At 41.5% G+C, this 17,136-nt stretch overlaps 1 protein-coding gene across 1 annotated transcript in view; it reads right to left on the reverse strand.

Annotated features, from left to right (window-relative positions):
- PSMC6 (proteasome 26S subunit, ATPase 6) overlaps positions 1–14,524 on the reverse strand; it is a 29,196-nt gene extending 14,672 nt beyond the window's left edge. Inside the window, exons 1-5 of the mRNA XM_085878119.1 lie at positions 14,292–14,524; positions 10,906–10,985; positions 10,773–10,812; positions 7,876–7,928; positions 1,499–1,566 (exon numbers count right to left, since the gene is read on the reverse strand). Of these exons, the coding sequence (XP_085734245.1) occupies positions 1,499–1,566; positions 7,876–7,928; positions 10,773–10,812; positions 10,906–10,985; positions 14,292–14,373 (323 nt within the window). The 5' untranslated portion in view covers positions 14,374–14,524. The remainder of the gene's footprint in view (positions 1–1,498; positions 1,567–7,875; positions 7,929–10,772; positions 10,813–10,905; positions 10,986–14,291) is intronic.
- Between the last annotated feature and the right edge of the window lie 2,612 nt (positions 14,525–17,136).

The following is a 17,136-nucleotide window of genomic DNA, read 5'->3' on the forward strand; positions in this document are numbered from 1 at the left end:
CGACTAATGATAATCTGAAGGTAACAAAATAAATCAATCAACAAAATGCTTACAGCTCATACAGAGAGTCTTTAGAAGTGCACATGAATTTGAGATTCATACGAAGCCAAAAACAAAACATTATGGACGAAGAAAAAATAAAATAAATTTTTTTTTTAAAAAAAGAAGCAAGATTGTATTTATTTTATTGAAATATCAACCAATTTGAAAAAAAGTGTAAATTTGCCAAATGACAGAGGTCTGGCAAGTCAAACAACAGAGGTGTGCAAAGAATCTGTTCTCGGTGATCGCACAATCAAATTGTTGGGTTCGCCAATCGAGGCTCATGGAAAAGCAAGAAGGTGGAGGATATGAACTGCTGCTAAAAACTCTTGTATGCAGTAGGAAAGGAAATGAACAGGAAAAGAGGAGAGAGAGAGAGTGAGAGAGAGCACATTACAATCTGCAAACAAGATGGTTGGGTTAGAAAAGGTCAATGCCAAATGGGAGAAAAGGCAAGGATGGAGGGTGACATAAGATGGCGGTGCACTGTCTGGTTGAAGACCTGGAGGGAAAAGTGGGATATCAAGGCCTCTGCAAGGCAGTTCCACATACGAGTGAAGGAAGCAACAAAGTAACAGCTTGAACTTATGTAGTTTCACAGGGAGGGGGTTACTGGAAGAACAAGTACACCCTGGAGATGTTAGGGAGGCTTGGAGGGCTGAGAAATTAGAGTGAGATCATGCCATTTTTTTCTTACATGTTGTAAGGTTCATGGACGTGCCATCTCTCACATGCAGACAGAGACACCAGACAACACATTACTGGACTTCAAACAAAGCTGTTGACCTTGGGACTCAACACAAACTGGGTGCTGGCGCCACAATCCCACGGAGAAGCTTTTCTCTCCAGAGTAAGGAAAGCGTTTTTAATGAGAAAACTCTCCCCACCTCCCATGCGATTCCAACCCACAAAATTTATCTGTGCTCTTATCCTCCAAATTATGAGCATCAAGCGAGCAAGTAGCATGCACCATTTATAAAGTGTTTGGTACGATCCAGTCAGGGTCAGAATCAAACAACCAGACTCAGAGCAGACACTCCAACCACAATACCACCGAGTCTGGTATTGTATTTATTGGCGATGGCAAATTATGCAGATATCTTGATATCTGCACTGGTATCAAGGAATAACAAATGATAAGTCGCCCTGCAGCAGCTTGCTCACCCTATTGACCAAGTAAGAAAGACAATAATAGGGCTATCTGACATCCCCACTATAATGCCTTAGGTGTATTTTGTCCTTAGAAATAGCCTGCACATTATATCATCACATTCAGAGCAAGAAAATAAGGAAACAATTGCATTCACATTAATTACAAAGACATTAGCGGCCAAAGGACAAATCAATGATACATGGGATGTGAATCTGTACCTGAGATCCCTGCATCACATCACAATAATACAAATATAATTACACAAACTTGTTAATCAAATTGATATGGCATGTTGGGATTTACCTCATAATGGTAAGAGTGGTCATGTCGAGCGCCACTCTTGTGCCGGCTTTCAACTTGCTTTTATCAAGCTACGGGGGGGGGGGGGGGGGCAGAAAGACAGCAGAGTGAATGTAGTGACTAAACTGCACACATGACTTCAAAGCGCACAAAATAAAATACATATAATAATTTTTATTCTGACAGAGGGCTCAAAAAACAAACAGCTTTTTTGGTTGGATGCACCAGGTACCCCATGCTACCAAAAACATGATGCACTCTCCCCCACATTCTATTTCAGATCAAACCTTTTGTCAGAAATCAGAATCACTGTCTAATGAGTCGCTGTGCCCTCATGATAAATACGATACAGCACTAGGCTTCCTCCTCTTTAAACTACCACTCATCTCCATTGTATGCTGCTTGGATTGCCCTGTTAGGGCTGAAGTCAACGACTGATGCTGGAGACAAACTCTCATCAGTTCATGGACTTGGGGATCTCCAATCAGTTTTAATTTGATTGCAGCCGATAGGGTGACAGAACAGTAAGCCAGTGCTGATGACTATTCAGTCTCAGAGGAAATGCTCCGTAAAACGTTTGTGTCAGAATCAATGGATCACTCGACAGGTCAGGTCCCATTGTCATGCGATCTCACTTATTCCCAGCTGGGTTTGTGGTGGGCTTGCGACTGGAGAAGATTGTGGTGGTGCAGAGCAGGGTGAGCTGAGATTATTTTTTGTGGCGCTTGGTGATACCCAACAGGCGAAAACAGGACGTACGGAAAAATACGTGGCTAAAAACTTTTTTTTTCCTTTGATATCCCCCCACACACCCACCAATTTTCTCAAATTATCCTGCTCAATACATTAATTAGTTCACCAATCTTTCTGAGATGTGCTGGGTGCATCCAGGCCACAAACTTTGGCCAAAATCAGTAAGCGTATCGTATTTTCACACAAATAATCTACCCCCGGTATATCCCACACCCGGGAGAAAAAAAGCAATCTCGGAAAATTTTGTCACGTATAACCCGGACACGAATATACCCCGCAAGCCAGGAGTGTGTTCAGTAACCAAGTTTGCTGTAGAGTTCTCACCAAAAGGCTTAAGCACTCAAGCAAGCACTCCATTTGAAACAGTTGATAACGAATGTCTGTGTTGTCAAGGTCTAGTAGCTAGCGACTTGGCAACTGAACACACCCTTGCTTTCCTCTCCACATGACCGGGAGATAGGTAATCTCCATATTTCTAGCAGCTGGCACGGTTTTGTTATCAAGGGCCAACGAACATCTCTTTTCAAATACAACTGCGGTAAATAACCAATCGACAATAAAATGAATATCTTTAGGGTAGTTGTAATAATTAAAGTTTACTGTGTCAACAGGGACATAGAAGACGAGGACTTTGTGGGCTTTACCTAGAATAACTTATCGGTACTTTAAAAAGCTTTGGAATTATATTTATATATGTGAAAGAAATGTAATTAAAGATATTGCAATTAAACTTGCAAAATGAAATGAAATGAAATAAAATAAAATAAAATGCCTCTTTTTGTATCTCCTTGATAATTTAACTTGGCCCCTGTGGTTACGTCACATGCTGTATGGTGAGACCGCACAACCCCACAGTGAGAATTTTTGGAACCAATTTAATGTATAGCCCACGGATTATTTGCATGAAAATACATTAGTGCATCCATGCACATCGTAATTGAACCCTGTGGTTAACCCCCCCCTTCCCCCCCCAAAAAACAAACAAAAAAACATATAGCTCAAAATCTACAGCTGTAAAAATAAATTTGCAATGATCCTTTAGTTTAAAATAATAATAATAATAACAATAATAATAATAATAATAATAATAATAATTAAAAAAAAAATTGTTCTTCGTGGTGGGGAAAATGATCAAATTCACCCATTTCTCAATACCAATTGGAGTGCTTGATCACCATGACGTACAAACTTTTCTCCACAACATTGTGCATGCCGAGTGGTTACTGCTGCCAAATCCTATTTACTCTGGTTCTGCTTCTCCTCCTGCTTTTTCCTGTCTATGCATGCCTTTATCGTCTTCCATCGGATGTCACGACAGCTCAGAAGTACATTATCAAATCTTCGCTTGATTCTCGACTCAAGTACAAACTATCAGCCCTCGTTTGCAGGCCAGGTGTTGCATGAGTGCAGCCTTTGAGGGACATCAAGCCATATCCATTGCTCACATTTGATAGACGTCAAATGTCCCACGGTTCATTTCAAAGAGTAGGCCAAATCTCAAATGGCTTCCTTGGCAACATCTGGAAACAGCAATTGCAAATCACCCACCCAGCGTATCTCTGCTGACTGACTACTTCAGCAGTGCCAAAGCTCTTGAAAGAGCATGTCCAAGAATGGAATGGATTGTTTGTTTATATAATTATATTGTAATGAAAATTGACTCTGAGGTTATTAAAGGGTTAGTTAACCGATTAGCTATATCATAATTGCATGTATAAAATAGGCATGTTGTAAAACACAATTAAGTCTGCTGGGATAGTGTTTAGCAAGGCCTTGCTTCACCTCCATCCCTTTGTATTGTTCTCTGTAAAATTCAATTTATTTCTCATATATTTATTTGTACATTTCAATAAAATAGACATTATCAAAGCTTTTCGACTTGCGCTCATCAGGATAAAACTGCAAGCAGATGAAGAAGCACCACCAAACTCTCGTTTATAAAGTTACAATGTAATGTTCTCAACGTTGATTGGTTGAGAGAAAGAAAGGATAGGATTACCCAATTGGTGGAACCAGAGACCATCACGAATAATGAGTAGGCAGAAATTAACCATCATGAATAATGATAAGGCGGAGATGAATCACCAAAGTACCGGTGGAAACATAATGCTAATTCGCTGAGAGCGAGTTGGTGGGGGGGGGGGGTGATGGTTTTCATGATGACTTCCTGTTGACTGTGGTTGAGTGGGCCACACATCTTTGAGATTGAAGGATTGCATTGAACAACACGTCCCTTTGGGGATCAGACGGGGTCAGTCATCCGAACAGAGAAAACCAACTCGGGCTTGCAAGAATGTACATTGTACATAGTAAGACAACTATTCCCTGTGACTCTGCAATTGGTTACCATTTACTGAATAATCCTCAGTGCGCAGAGCAATATCATATCCGGTGGTTTAAAATCCCGAGTGGAGGACGCAGTTTAGCTCACCCTTGTGCAATGGAGGCCACATTCATCAGGTCAACCAATCCCATTATTTGTAGACAGAAAGAATTTGTCCGAACTTTATATCTATGCTGACGAAGATGGCTTGACTGACAACTCCACCACAGTCAACATTGAGTCGTCATGAGAACCAACCCCTCCCCCTTCCCCCAACTAGCCTTCAGCAAATTAGCATTATGTTTCCGCCACTACTTTGGTGATTCATCTCCGCCTAATCATTATTCATGATGCTCTATGGTCCCACCAATCAGGTAATCCTGTCCTTTCTTTCTCTCAACCAATCAACATTGAGGATATTACATTGCAAGGTTTTAAACAGAGCTTGGTGCTTCTTCTTCATCTGCTTGTGGCTTTATCTTGAGGCGTGCAAGTCGAAAAGCTTTGATAATGTCCATTTTATTGAAATGCATGTATAAATTTTGTTGTACTAATCAAATGTTTATATATTTATTTGATTAATAACGTTTTTCCTTTTTTCTCACTGGTACCCATGGTTCTCTCTTGAATGGACGTGCCCGATGGTGTACGTACAAGCTGGTGAACCAATGAGAGCGTCTAATGACGTCACATGCGGTTTGAACCGGGGTTCTGAGGAGAATCTTCAGTTGATTGCTCTCGGATGAGGTCTTTGGCAGGTCCTAGTTGAGAAGCGGGAGGAGGAGGAGCGTGAACTGTCTTCCCCCAACAGAACTCATTGCAAGAGCGTCACTGTAATTCTTTGGATCTGAACCCCCCACCGAGTTAGGAGAAATCGGTTCTGGAAATCTGGGGCCACAAACAGAATTCATCTGGGTTGACCAGAAACCCACTGCGTGGCTCATCATGTGTTGGGTAATTTTCAGCCCGTTTCTCCAACGAGACAAAGTCACCTCATGCGGCTCTACCAAGCCTGAACCAAGCCTATTAGTCCCCTACCGGTTTCACTGGAGGGGACAATAGGTTTGCTCTCCATTTGTCCATCCATCCCACTTGCGTTTTTTTGTTGTTGTTTAAAGACTGAGTTTCAGGGTGTTTTATCAATTTTTCAGAGTTATGCCCTTTTTATAGTTACATGGGTCAGTGTTTAGTTACATGGGTCAGTCAGTAAACATCACATATTATACGTGGGTCAGTGTTTAACTGCTTCACATATTACAATCCACCCCACTACTTTACACCCATTAGTTGGACAGCTGGCCTGACTCCATCCCAATAAGATCATGCGCCACCATTGCATGAAGCAGCACAGATGGGCAGGACTCAGGCCTTTGGCCTGGGTGTTAATCCACAGCACAGTGTCATTGCAATGATCCCAGGTATACAACCACGCTTGCTTCATGTATGTACATGGGGTTATTTTTAATAGCGAACGCAGTGAGCTTCATACTTAACGCGTACACGTGAGAGAATAGGAAACAACAACAACAACACAATACCCCTGGCTATTTGGAATCCGTGTCGTTAGCTATCACCTTTTGCTTCTGGTTGTTGTTAATCGCTGTGCGTTGTATAAACACGATTGGGTTTTATTTCTATCTTGTGAATATTACTTAACGCGTGCACATGAGAGAATAGGAAACAACAAAAACAACACAATACCCTGCCAATTGTGAATCCGTGTCGTTGGCTATGACCCTTTTGCTTCCATTTTTGTTTTGTTTCTGTTTTTTGTCATGGGGAATGATGCATGCCGGGAGATCATGACCGGAAGTGTTTATTTATTCAATAATGTTTTTTCCCAAAGTTAATTTTATTCTTCTGAAAGTGATTTTTTTCATGACAGGAAGTGTTTATTTTGTATTTAACATTACCGGAACTTATATTTTCTTTTATTCTTGACCAGAAGTGATTGTATATTTATTCAATTATTTTTCCCAAAGTTAATTGTAATAAAGATATCTCCCGCATCATCAAAAAATAATTTTTAATCGCCATTTACATTATTTGATCACTGATCCCGAATCCAGGCTGAAGTAACCGGAAATTGCGTCAAAATCATCAGCTGTGCGGCGCTTACACGTACCACGGTATAGTTGGCAAGTATACAGTTGTGAACACGTTATAGGTAAAGTCAGAAGCAAATGTAAGAAGAATTCTACGTTCGCTTCTAGGCTTTGCCTATTCCATATTATGAAATAAGCAAAGCCAAGAAACAAACAAACAAGGTGAATTAAAGAGGTTCTTCTTCTTCATTTTTGTTCCGTGTCAGCTGGAACATGTGTGAAAGGAACCCAATTTTTATCACTGGTTTGTGATCCTCTGTCTTTATTGGTTTCTAGTCTACAAAATATATCAGTAAATTAAAATTGTTTTTTCTTATATTTTGTCTATAAGACCCAAATATGGTGGATTAGAGGGTTTCTTCTTGTTCTTCTTCATTGCAACTGGTGGCAGACACATTTTGAAAAAGTGATTCTCACTCATGTTTATTTTATCCTCCTTGCATCTTCCAACCCTCTTTTTGCCTGCTTAGTGTTCAACACCTTCTTGAGAGACGCTGTTATCAACAAGGATAGGTAAGTAAATTAGCCCGACATTTTCAGAATTATAAACGTAATTTGTTTTCCTAATCAGGACATGCTCCTCTCCTTCTTCGCATTGTTTTTTTTCTGCAACACTTTATTTGCTCCCTTCTCTGGTGTCTTTATTCCTGTTGTTATTAAACCGAATTACATATTATTCCCGTTAGGTCCTGGGTTTCCTGGGTTCACTTTCTCTGCGAGTGAGTAAATTGCCAATTGGCACACATGAGTTAGGTTCTGGGCATGTGCAAGCAAAGTGAAGATCTTAACATTTTCCCCGAGCTGTCATTGGTACTTTGCAACTTAAATAAACGCCTCCGCTTGGCATCTTTGGAGTTTGTCTCTGGGGATCTCGCATCGCCCATAAGGGAGACAAAGTCCATTGCATTATTTTGTAATGGCAGCAGTTCATCAAGCTGTTTTGTAAAAGGCACTTTCTATTATAGTTTTTTCCCCCCCCCCCCAATTTCCTAAATATTTTATGTACTTCATTCAGGCTCATTTACAAGCGATTTATTTCTGCAAGTCAAACAAAAAAAAAATCAATCCTCAACAATGACCGAAATGCTTATCCAACTGCACAGAAAAAAATATATATATATTTTTAAAAATACAAACATCAAAAAGGAACTTTAAAATTCCACTGCCTAATATTCTTGAAGTGTTGCATGATGTTTTACCTGTCTCCTGCACCCAACCACATAGCGGGGTCCATTTGTTGCCTTCACAATAACTGTGGACACAAAATGAAAATCAGATTTCTGAATAGATGATAACCACAAACAAAGTACAAACCTCACCAATCATCAACTGACAGGAAGGAACACGCTACTTCTGTGGAATATGGGACTTTCAAAATGATGTAAACTACTGGTCAGAAGTTTTAGAACACCCCCATTTTTCCAGTTTTTACTGAAATTTAAAAGCAGTTTAATGTTTCAATGTAGTCTGAAATTAAAGCAAAGAACAAATAAACAATTGCAGATAAAAAAAAAATCATGGAATCGTTTTGTTGAACAAAATTTAATCGAAATTTTTGACTCATCAAAGTAGCCACCTTTTGCAGCTAGAACAGCCGAACATATTCATGGCATTCTTTCTACAATGGAAATCAAATATTGTTCGGAAAGTTCTTCCCAACATTGTTGCAGAAGTTCCCACAAATGTGTTGCACTTGTAGGTTGCTTTGCTTTCACCCTTCTTTCCAGTTCATCCCAAACCAGCTCGATGGGGTTTAAGTCTGGAGACTGTGCTGGCCATTCCATGATTTGAAGTCCAGTGTCTTGTTCTTTTCTTCGAAGGTAGTTCTGACATAGCCTGGACACGTTTTGGGTCATTATCTAGCTGTAGGATGAACCCCTGACCAACTAGGTGTAGACCAGAGGGTATTGCATGCCGCTGCAAAATGCTGTGGTCGCCCTTTTGGTTCAGGGTGCCAGTCACACTGTGCAAGTCGCTGACTCTGGATCCAGCAAAAGAGCCCCAGATCATCACGCTTCCTCCTCCATGTTTGACAGTTGGTGTCACACACTGAGGAACTATCCTTTCGCTGATTCAACGGCGTACAAAAACCCTGCGTGATGAACCGAAGATTTCAAATTTTGATTCATGGGTCCACAAGACCTTTGTCCAGTTTTCAATAGTCCACTGGTGGTGCTTCATGGCCCAGGCAAGCCTCTTTTTCTTATTTTGCCATCTTCGCAATGGCTTTCGTACTGCCACTTGATCTGTCAAACCTCCAGCTCGAAGTCTTCTCTTCACAGTAGAAACTGAGACTTCCTTACTTTGACCAGTGTTAAGCTGTGCTTGAAGCTGCTGTCCTGTGAGCGGCCTATCACACAAGCTGTTGACTCAGAAACTTGTCTTCTGATTGTGTTGTGGCTTGTGTCTGCTAGAACTCTTCCTGTCAGACTTTCCTCCAGTTTGCAAGTGCCTTTTGATGGTGTGGGAAACTGCACTCACTGACACCTTGGCTTCCTTTGCAATTCCTCTCAAGGAAAAACCTACACTTTTAAGGGTTATAATGGTCTGTCTGTCTTCCTTTGTTAATTCTTTTTCTCACCATTATGATTAGCAATATACTACTTCCTGCAGTGCAATGTTGTCCAAATAATGCTTCAGAGGGTGTAACAACACACTGTTCCAACACTGCTTTTGTACAGACAGAGGGTTTGTAACTATTCCACAAAAGTTTGTACACCTGCAGGAATTGTTTGAATCAACTTTCAAGGCTTAATTTACTTTCATTGCTGCAGTTGCTAACCCATTACTTGTTCCCTGAAAAGGGCCTTTAACAACTTTGAAATTTACATTATTTTTCAATTTTTGGTAACCTAAACTTTTCTTTTCAAGCTATGGCAGTTTACCACTTAGCTTTGTACCATTTCAGGTTATTCACTGGACTTGAACTGATTAAATTTCAGTAAGAACTGAAAAATGGAGGTGTTCTAAAACTTGACCGGTAGTGTATTCTGCCTCAGAATGCATGTGCAGAATCCCCAAGAAATGCCTGCATTTATAAAATAGATAGTGTGGTAGATATGGATTATTACTTAAAATGGCTCACAAAAGCTTCTAAAAGAAGCTGAAAATACTTGGAAGAGTACCTGCGAGAAAGGGTTATGACTCTGCACAATGAAAGACTTGGAGAACTTTCTCAGCTAGCGAAAAAGCACTTGTGAGTACTGCTAAATGGTGACCATGTGGGTCGGTGCAAGGCCCAAGTGGACTGATGTGCGTTATACACATCCCCAACAGAAGGCTACCAGTGAATGGACTGTATCTGTTGTAGGCTCTTCTGAACACCAATGGGAAGGACATATCTGAGACTTATGAATGTACAGAGCAAGTTTAAAGCGATGATAATTATTCTATAAATCATGATGGCTGGAGGAGTGGGGGGGGGGAGGTGGTGGTTGGGAGCTGCAGGAGCTAGGAGGGCTGTTATAAATATATTGTTTGTTTGGTCCCAGGGCTACAAGAGAAATTATACAAGACTTTTTCATATATTGCTAAACAGCTAAAAGGAGAAGAGGTGTGTGTGTGTGTGTGTGTGTGTGTGTGTGTGTGTGTGTGTGTGTGTGTGTGTGTGTGTGTGTGTGTGTGTGTGTGTGTGTGTGTGTGTGTGTGTGTGTGTGTGTGTGTGTGTGTGTGTGTGTGTGTGCGTTCACTGCAGCCGCTAATTGTATTAAAAGGAAACGATAGGAAATCAACACCTCAGTTTCATCCAAAAATATTTCTCGTATTTCCTACATTTCTGTGAGTTCAATATGCATTCAGGAACAGAACAGTTATGGTTAACCATTTTGAAATTGTCACTCTTTTGTGTAAATGCGTTATGTCTAAAAGAAGATTTCAATTGCAGATTTCATGCTGGCATCGGCAGGTTAAAAGTGCCCAGCAAACAGAACCGGTTGACTGAAAACACATACGCAGCACATGCGGAAAAGGCCATGTTTAGCATTCATGTGCCTTTTCGAAAGTCCCGTATTGAACAGTACAAAGAAAAAAAATGATAAAAAGAGCTTCTGATATTACCAACTTTGCAATGTCAATAAATCAACAAAATAAAACTTACACTTGTCCTCTGTTAACTGCTTCAAAACTTCACCAACAATCTAAAACACAGAATGAATAATCATTACAACGATCAATAAAATAGAACAGCTATCAATAAGAATGAGTAGTTATATCTTACTATTGTAGCTCACCTGTCCGACGCTCTGCAGTGCTTTCAGATCATTCTCGGACTTGTCATACTGTTTTGTAAGGTCTTTCAACTGTTCACGTACTAAAAATGAGAAATGACGATTTGTCATGGCAGCGTCATACCGAGAGAACAACAAAAACAAAAAAGCATAAAAACAGCATTCCCAGGTTCGCAGGACCGATATTCCAAATCAAGAACAAGAGACTGACAATTAAATAGTGCAGACTAAACCATCATCAAGAGAAATAGCTAACTAATACTTAAGATTTGGAATCTATGAGACTCCACCAGTGTGACGAATAAGATGTAGGTATAATATAATGTATATTTTGTCTGGAAAAGGGAAGAGGGGTGGAACATGTTGGGGTGGGGGTGAAATCAAGATTCCACCATATTTAGTACATAATGAACAGATAACACCAAGATGAGATGAAACAATTGGTGTAGTTCATTGGCAGTTTGCAGAGGGACCACATGCTCAAATCACTCATGTATTGTGGCCGACTTCCCTTGTCCTGGATGTAACACATGTACAAGTATGCTTGTAAGCCTGAGTTAAAGGAGAGATATCCATCTATCTGTCCATCCATCCATTGGGACCATACTCTGTGTAGAGCATTGGTGCTGCCTCAGCAGTCTCCTGGGCTATTGGGCACAATCCTGGACGGGTTACCACTCCAACACCAGATACCAGCAAGCTGGTATTCATTTTGCCAACCTCAGAAGGATGACAGGTTGAGTCAACCCCACCTGGTATCAATTCAACAGCCAAGCGGGATTTGAACTCAGGACCCTCAGATCCCAAGCCCATCACTTGAACCACATATATACATTACACATATATACATACACACATACATACATCACGCACCTCCTGACTGTTATGGTGAGCATCTCCGTGGATTGTGTCTCTCACTGTAAAACCGCATAATCCGCAAACAACCACTGTCCATCTGTCACCCAGACGATTGATCCCACTAATGCAAACCATTCATCCAGAAGGCAGGTGATGCGATTGGCGGGTAAATCAAAACAGTGACGAGCACTCCCCAGATCTCCATTGGACATATTCCTACACCAAAGCATCACCTCCAATCCAGAGGCCTCGACCCAGCGACTCTGTCAAACAGACAAAGACACATGGTCAACATCAGCTAAACATCAAACGGAGCCGCCTCTCCGAATTTTGGGCTGGTTTGCCCTCATCAGGACGGCATACCGATAAATATCGAACCAATGATGACCACACATTCGTTGTTCAAACATCAGATGCACCTATTGACTGTTATGGTGAGCATCGCCGCAGATGTCTCAAATGGAAAAAAAAACTGCATAATCCACAAAGAACAACCGTCTGTCTGCCACTCAGCATTAGCAGGAACAAACAAAGAAACATCTGAAAGCATCCATAAATAAAAATATAAATAAATGAAAAATCAAATGCAAGTGAGCAACCCGAGACAATGAGGAAGCATGGTTCGCTATTGCTTACAATGTGTTAGCATACCGTCGTTGTGTGTGTGTGTGTGTGTGTGTGTGTGTGTGTGTGTGTGTGTGTGTGTGTGTGTGTGTGTGTGTGTGTGTGTGTGTGTGTGTGTAATTATATATACATATCAATGAAATGCGATTCAATTTGCATCTGAGCAATTTGAAATGCAAACACAAGGACACACAAACATGCTAATGGAGCCAGAGGAGGAAGAGGGTGAGAAGAGTCCATTCTGTTCCACAACATCGTAGCAGGGCTAATGATGGGACAGCCGGCGCTTCATCACAGTGTTTATGGACAATAATCTGCTATCAATCAGATTATTTAAATAATAAAACTTTGAATAAGAAAAGTCCAGTGTTGGAAGTGGAGGGAGAGCAAGAGCAGGAGGGAGAGCAAGAGCAGGAGGGAGAGCAAGAGCAGGAGGGAGAGCAAGAGCAGGAGGGAGAGCAAGAGCAGGAGGGAGAGCAAGAGCAGGAGGGAGAGCAAGAGCAGGAGGGAGAGCAACAGCAGGAGGGAGAGCAACAGCAGGAGGGAGAGCAACAGCAGGAGGGAGAGCAACAGCAGGAGGGAGAGCAAGAGCAGGAGGGAGAGCAAGAGCAGGAGGGAGAGCAAGAGCAGGAGGGAGAGCAACAGCAGGAGGGAGAGCAACAGCAGGAGGGAGAGCAACAGCAGGAGGGAGAGCAACAGCAGGAGGGAGAGCAACAGCAGGAGGGAGAGCAACAGCAGGAGGGAGAGCAACAGCAGGAGGGAGAGCAACAGCAGGAGGGAGAGCAACAGCAGGAGGGAGAGCAACAGCAGGAGGGAGAGCAACAGCAGGAGGGAGAGCAACAGCAGGAGGGAGAGCAACAGCAGGAGGGAGAGCAACAGCAGGAGGGAGAGCAACAGCAGGAGGGAGAGCAACAGCAGGAGGGAGAGCAACAGCAGGAGGGAGAGCAACAGCAGGAGGGAGAGCAACAGCAGGAGGGAGAGCAACAGCAGGAGGGAGAGCAACAGCAGGAGGGAGAGCAACAGCAGGAGGGAGAGCAACAGCAGGAGGGAGAGCAACAGCAGGAGGGAGAGCAACAGCAGGAGGGAGAGCAACAGCAGGAGGGAGAGCAACAGCAGGAGGGAGAGCAACAGCAGGAGGGAGAGCAACAGCAGGAGGGAGAGCAACAGCAGGAGGGAGAGCAACAGCAGGAGGGAGAGCAACAGCAGGAGGGAGAGCAACAGCAGGAGGGAGAGCAACAGCAGGAGGGAGAGCAACAGCAGGAGGGAGAGCAACAGCAGGAGGGAGAGCAACAGCAGGAGGGAGAGCAACAGCAGGAGGGAGAGCAACAGCAGGAGGGAGAGCAACAGCAGGAGGGAGAGCAACAGCAGGAGGGAGAGCAAGAGCAGGAGGGAGAGCAACAGCAGGAGGGAGAGCAAGAGCAAGGAGGGAGAGCAAGAGCAGGAGCACGACAGAATAGAAGGGTCCATCGAGTAATGAAGAAAGAACTAAAACTATGGTCATGGTCACGTCTGCCAATCATCTAATCCTGCACAACAATTCCTGTCTTGAGATAAACTGTTAAAGTTCATGAAACCCGATGATGAATGAAAACCTGACGCCACATAAACTGAATGGCGGTAAGGCCTACAAGTCTACCAAGTAAAGCTACACTACACCGCTTCCATTTAACATGACCGACAAAGCAAAAGTCAACAGAACATCAGGCAAAGAAGGCAAAGGATGAACGACAAAAACATTTCAATGAAGAACCGCCCTCCCGCATGTCCGAATGGGGATTTAAAGTGTCCGCCGAGAGAGAATGACACAGCATCGGCCACTCGTGAGATCCACAACCACACGAAGCAAGTCCGAAGGACACGCAACGTCGAACACGGACAGCCTCAGGTGAGGCACAAGCAGCACGTACACTCCTTGAGCCGGCCGTCCACTTCCTTGTGCTCCAGTAGCTTCTTGCGATAATCTTGCAATGCCTTGTCTCTTTCCGCCATGACGCCGGTTCTAATTTTCCGAGTCAGAGGTTAAATGGTAAAGCGTCATATGTGATCTTTCCTAACTTCAAGTAATTTGGCCACAAATACTTCATCTAAGGAAAATATAAAGAGGATAAAATGCAGGTTGGTAGGACGCAATTAAACGTGCGTCAAAGAAAGAAAGAAAAAAGTTCGGGGGTACTAGCGCGAACTATCACGACATGGCCGACATGTAGGGAACAAAAGGTGTAAATAAAATGGCAATCCTTTGGAAGTTGAGACATTGGAGACAAATGGATGTTAATAATTACAGAAATATTCAACTCACCTTGTATTCAAGAACACGAGCATTAATAACAATCCTACACTTATCCACTTTCAGTGTCATGAGTGATCTTCGATTTTTACCCATCAACGCTTATTATAACTTGCTGAGACAAGTTTCCAACCACGTAACCATTTGTCATTGAAAGTCCTTTTTTGATTTTGATGTACCGTATTCTTTACAGAGCGCTGCTGATGCCGAAGCAGGTTCAATAAGTGGCATTTGGGGTTATCCTGGGTGGTTTGCCGTTGCCTTCCTAGCGTTGTTTGCCAGTGCGATATCTTTTTTTCAAAGCAAGGAAGAAGCACACGGACCATGGGAATATGCGTTTTGGGTTAGGACATGTTTTAAAAGTCTTTGGTATGATTCGGCCGGGGATTGAACGACCGACTTCCCAGATGTAGAGAGGACACACGAACCATGATGTAAACTACAGGCTGCAGGTTTCATAATAGTGGGGCAACTTAGCATAACAATTGTGCATTTTGTGAGGAAAGCACCAAATTTGGCACACTAGTAGCCTATCATATTATCAACAGATTTGGATATTGGGCCATCTCAAAATTTTTGATGGCAGTGGAAAATGGCTGCCACAGCCATCAGCGGCTGAATTTGAGATGACCCAATATCCAAATGTGTTCATAATATGATAGGCTACTAGTGTGCCAAATTTAGTGCTTTCCTCACAAAATGCACAATTGTTATGCTATATTTAGCTAAGTTGCCCCACGATAATCACTCACCAGTCAACTCTCACGCATTTGGCATGAAACTCAGACTTTCTTAACCGAGGTCACGCTCTGACCTCCAACTACTAAAATCTCATGTCGTAAGTCTTCTACTCTAAATGTGTGTGTGTGTGTGTGTGTGTGTGTGTGTGTGTGTGTGTGTGTGTGTGTGTGTGTGTGTGTGTGTGTGTGTGTGTGTGTGTGTGTGTGTGTGTGTTCACAGATAGGTAAATGTGTATTGTGTAGCGCCGCCTCCAGGTGGGGGAGGGTATTACACGTCTTCACCATTTACAGCACAGTATTCCTGTCCCCACTTTTTACAGTGGATTGAGGTGTTTTGAATTATAAGCAGAAGGGATATTTTTGCTTCATCCACATAACCCAGGTTGTTGTTTTTTTTGGCCTATACAGAGGTGTCAGTTGCCAAAACACCACCCAAATAAAGGTTTGCATCAGAAGAACGTGTTGCACAGTGTGACCACTCATCATATTCATAAATGCCAAGGTGAGCCAATGAAAAAAGCCAAGAATTCACAAGGTTTCGGAAAAGCGATGATAATAGGAAACCTATACGCCAAGAAAACCTATGGAAAACCAAGACGCCAAGGTGAACAACGAATAGCCCAGATCTTGTGAAAAGCCAAGGAGTGGTCACACTGGTGTTGCATACTTGGAACAAGATCGTCCAGAGGGTGGGTATTGTGTTAGTCATAATAAATTTGGCATTCTTAGAATGGGGAATACTTTTGCAGCCACACCTATCCAACCAAGATATTCTGGTTTTGTATTTTTAATTAATTCTCTGCAATTTGTATAATTTCTTTTTCATTTGAGAGTTGTGAGTAACGATATGTAAATAAAAGTGGAAAAAGTCTGGTTTAATGAAATTTAATTCCAGACGAAGACAACAAAAGGAAAACATTTTCAAAGGAGGTGAAGATTATATATATGCACCTTACATATATACAGTGTGTGTGTGTGTGTATATATCTATATATATATATATATATATATATATATATATATATATACATTATACATATATACAGTGTGTGTGTATATATATACATATATTCAGTGTGTGTGTGTGTGTGTGTGTGTGTGTGTGTGTGTGTGTGTGTGTGTGTGTGTGTGTGTGTGTGTGTGTGTGTGTGTATATATATATATATATATATATATATATATATATATATATATATATATATATATATATATATATATATATATATATATATATATATATATATATTACAGATTTTAACATGCTTGTATATTACATATATATATATATATATATATATATATATATATATATATATATATATATATATATATATATTACAAGCTCCTATTACAGATTTTAGCAAAAATAGCGCTGCGTGATTTGTGAATACCCTCAAACTGTTTATTCCCAATCACGTCATGGATATTCTGGAAACAACAAAACAAAATATAAATAGGAAAAAAAAATTGTTTGATTTTTGGACGATAATATTCATTAAGATTTCACATATATGCTCGGACACCTTTATATTCATTATTTAGGCCTATGTAATGCAAAATTTGCACATTTTTTTGGAAATTCCTTCCCTTTCTCAGCACACCAAGAAGAGCAAAAAGTCTTCATTTTCAACCAAATCAAAACGTGCCAAAATAAATGAGGATTCGTTTTCAAATGATATAAATGCGCAAGAGAAGATGAAGAGGCTGCAACAAGAAGGCTAACAC

Source organism: Eptatretus burgeri, chromosome 4 (assembly GCF_056783735.1).
Source record: "Eptatretus burgeri isolate ZD-2024b chromosome 4, Ebu_testis_v1, whole genome shotgun sequence".
In the NCBI taxonomy this organism is placed as follows: Eukaryota; Metazoa; Chordata; class Myxini; order Myxiniformes; family Myxinidae; genus Eptatretus; species Eptatretus burgeri.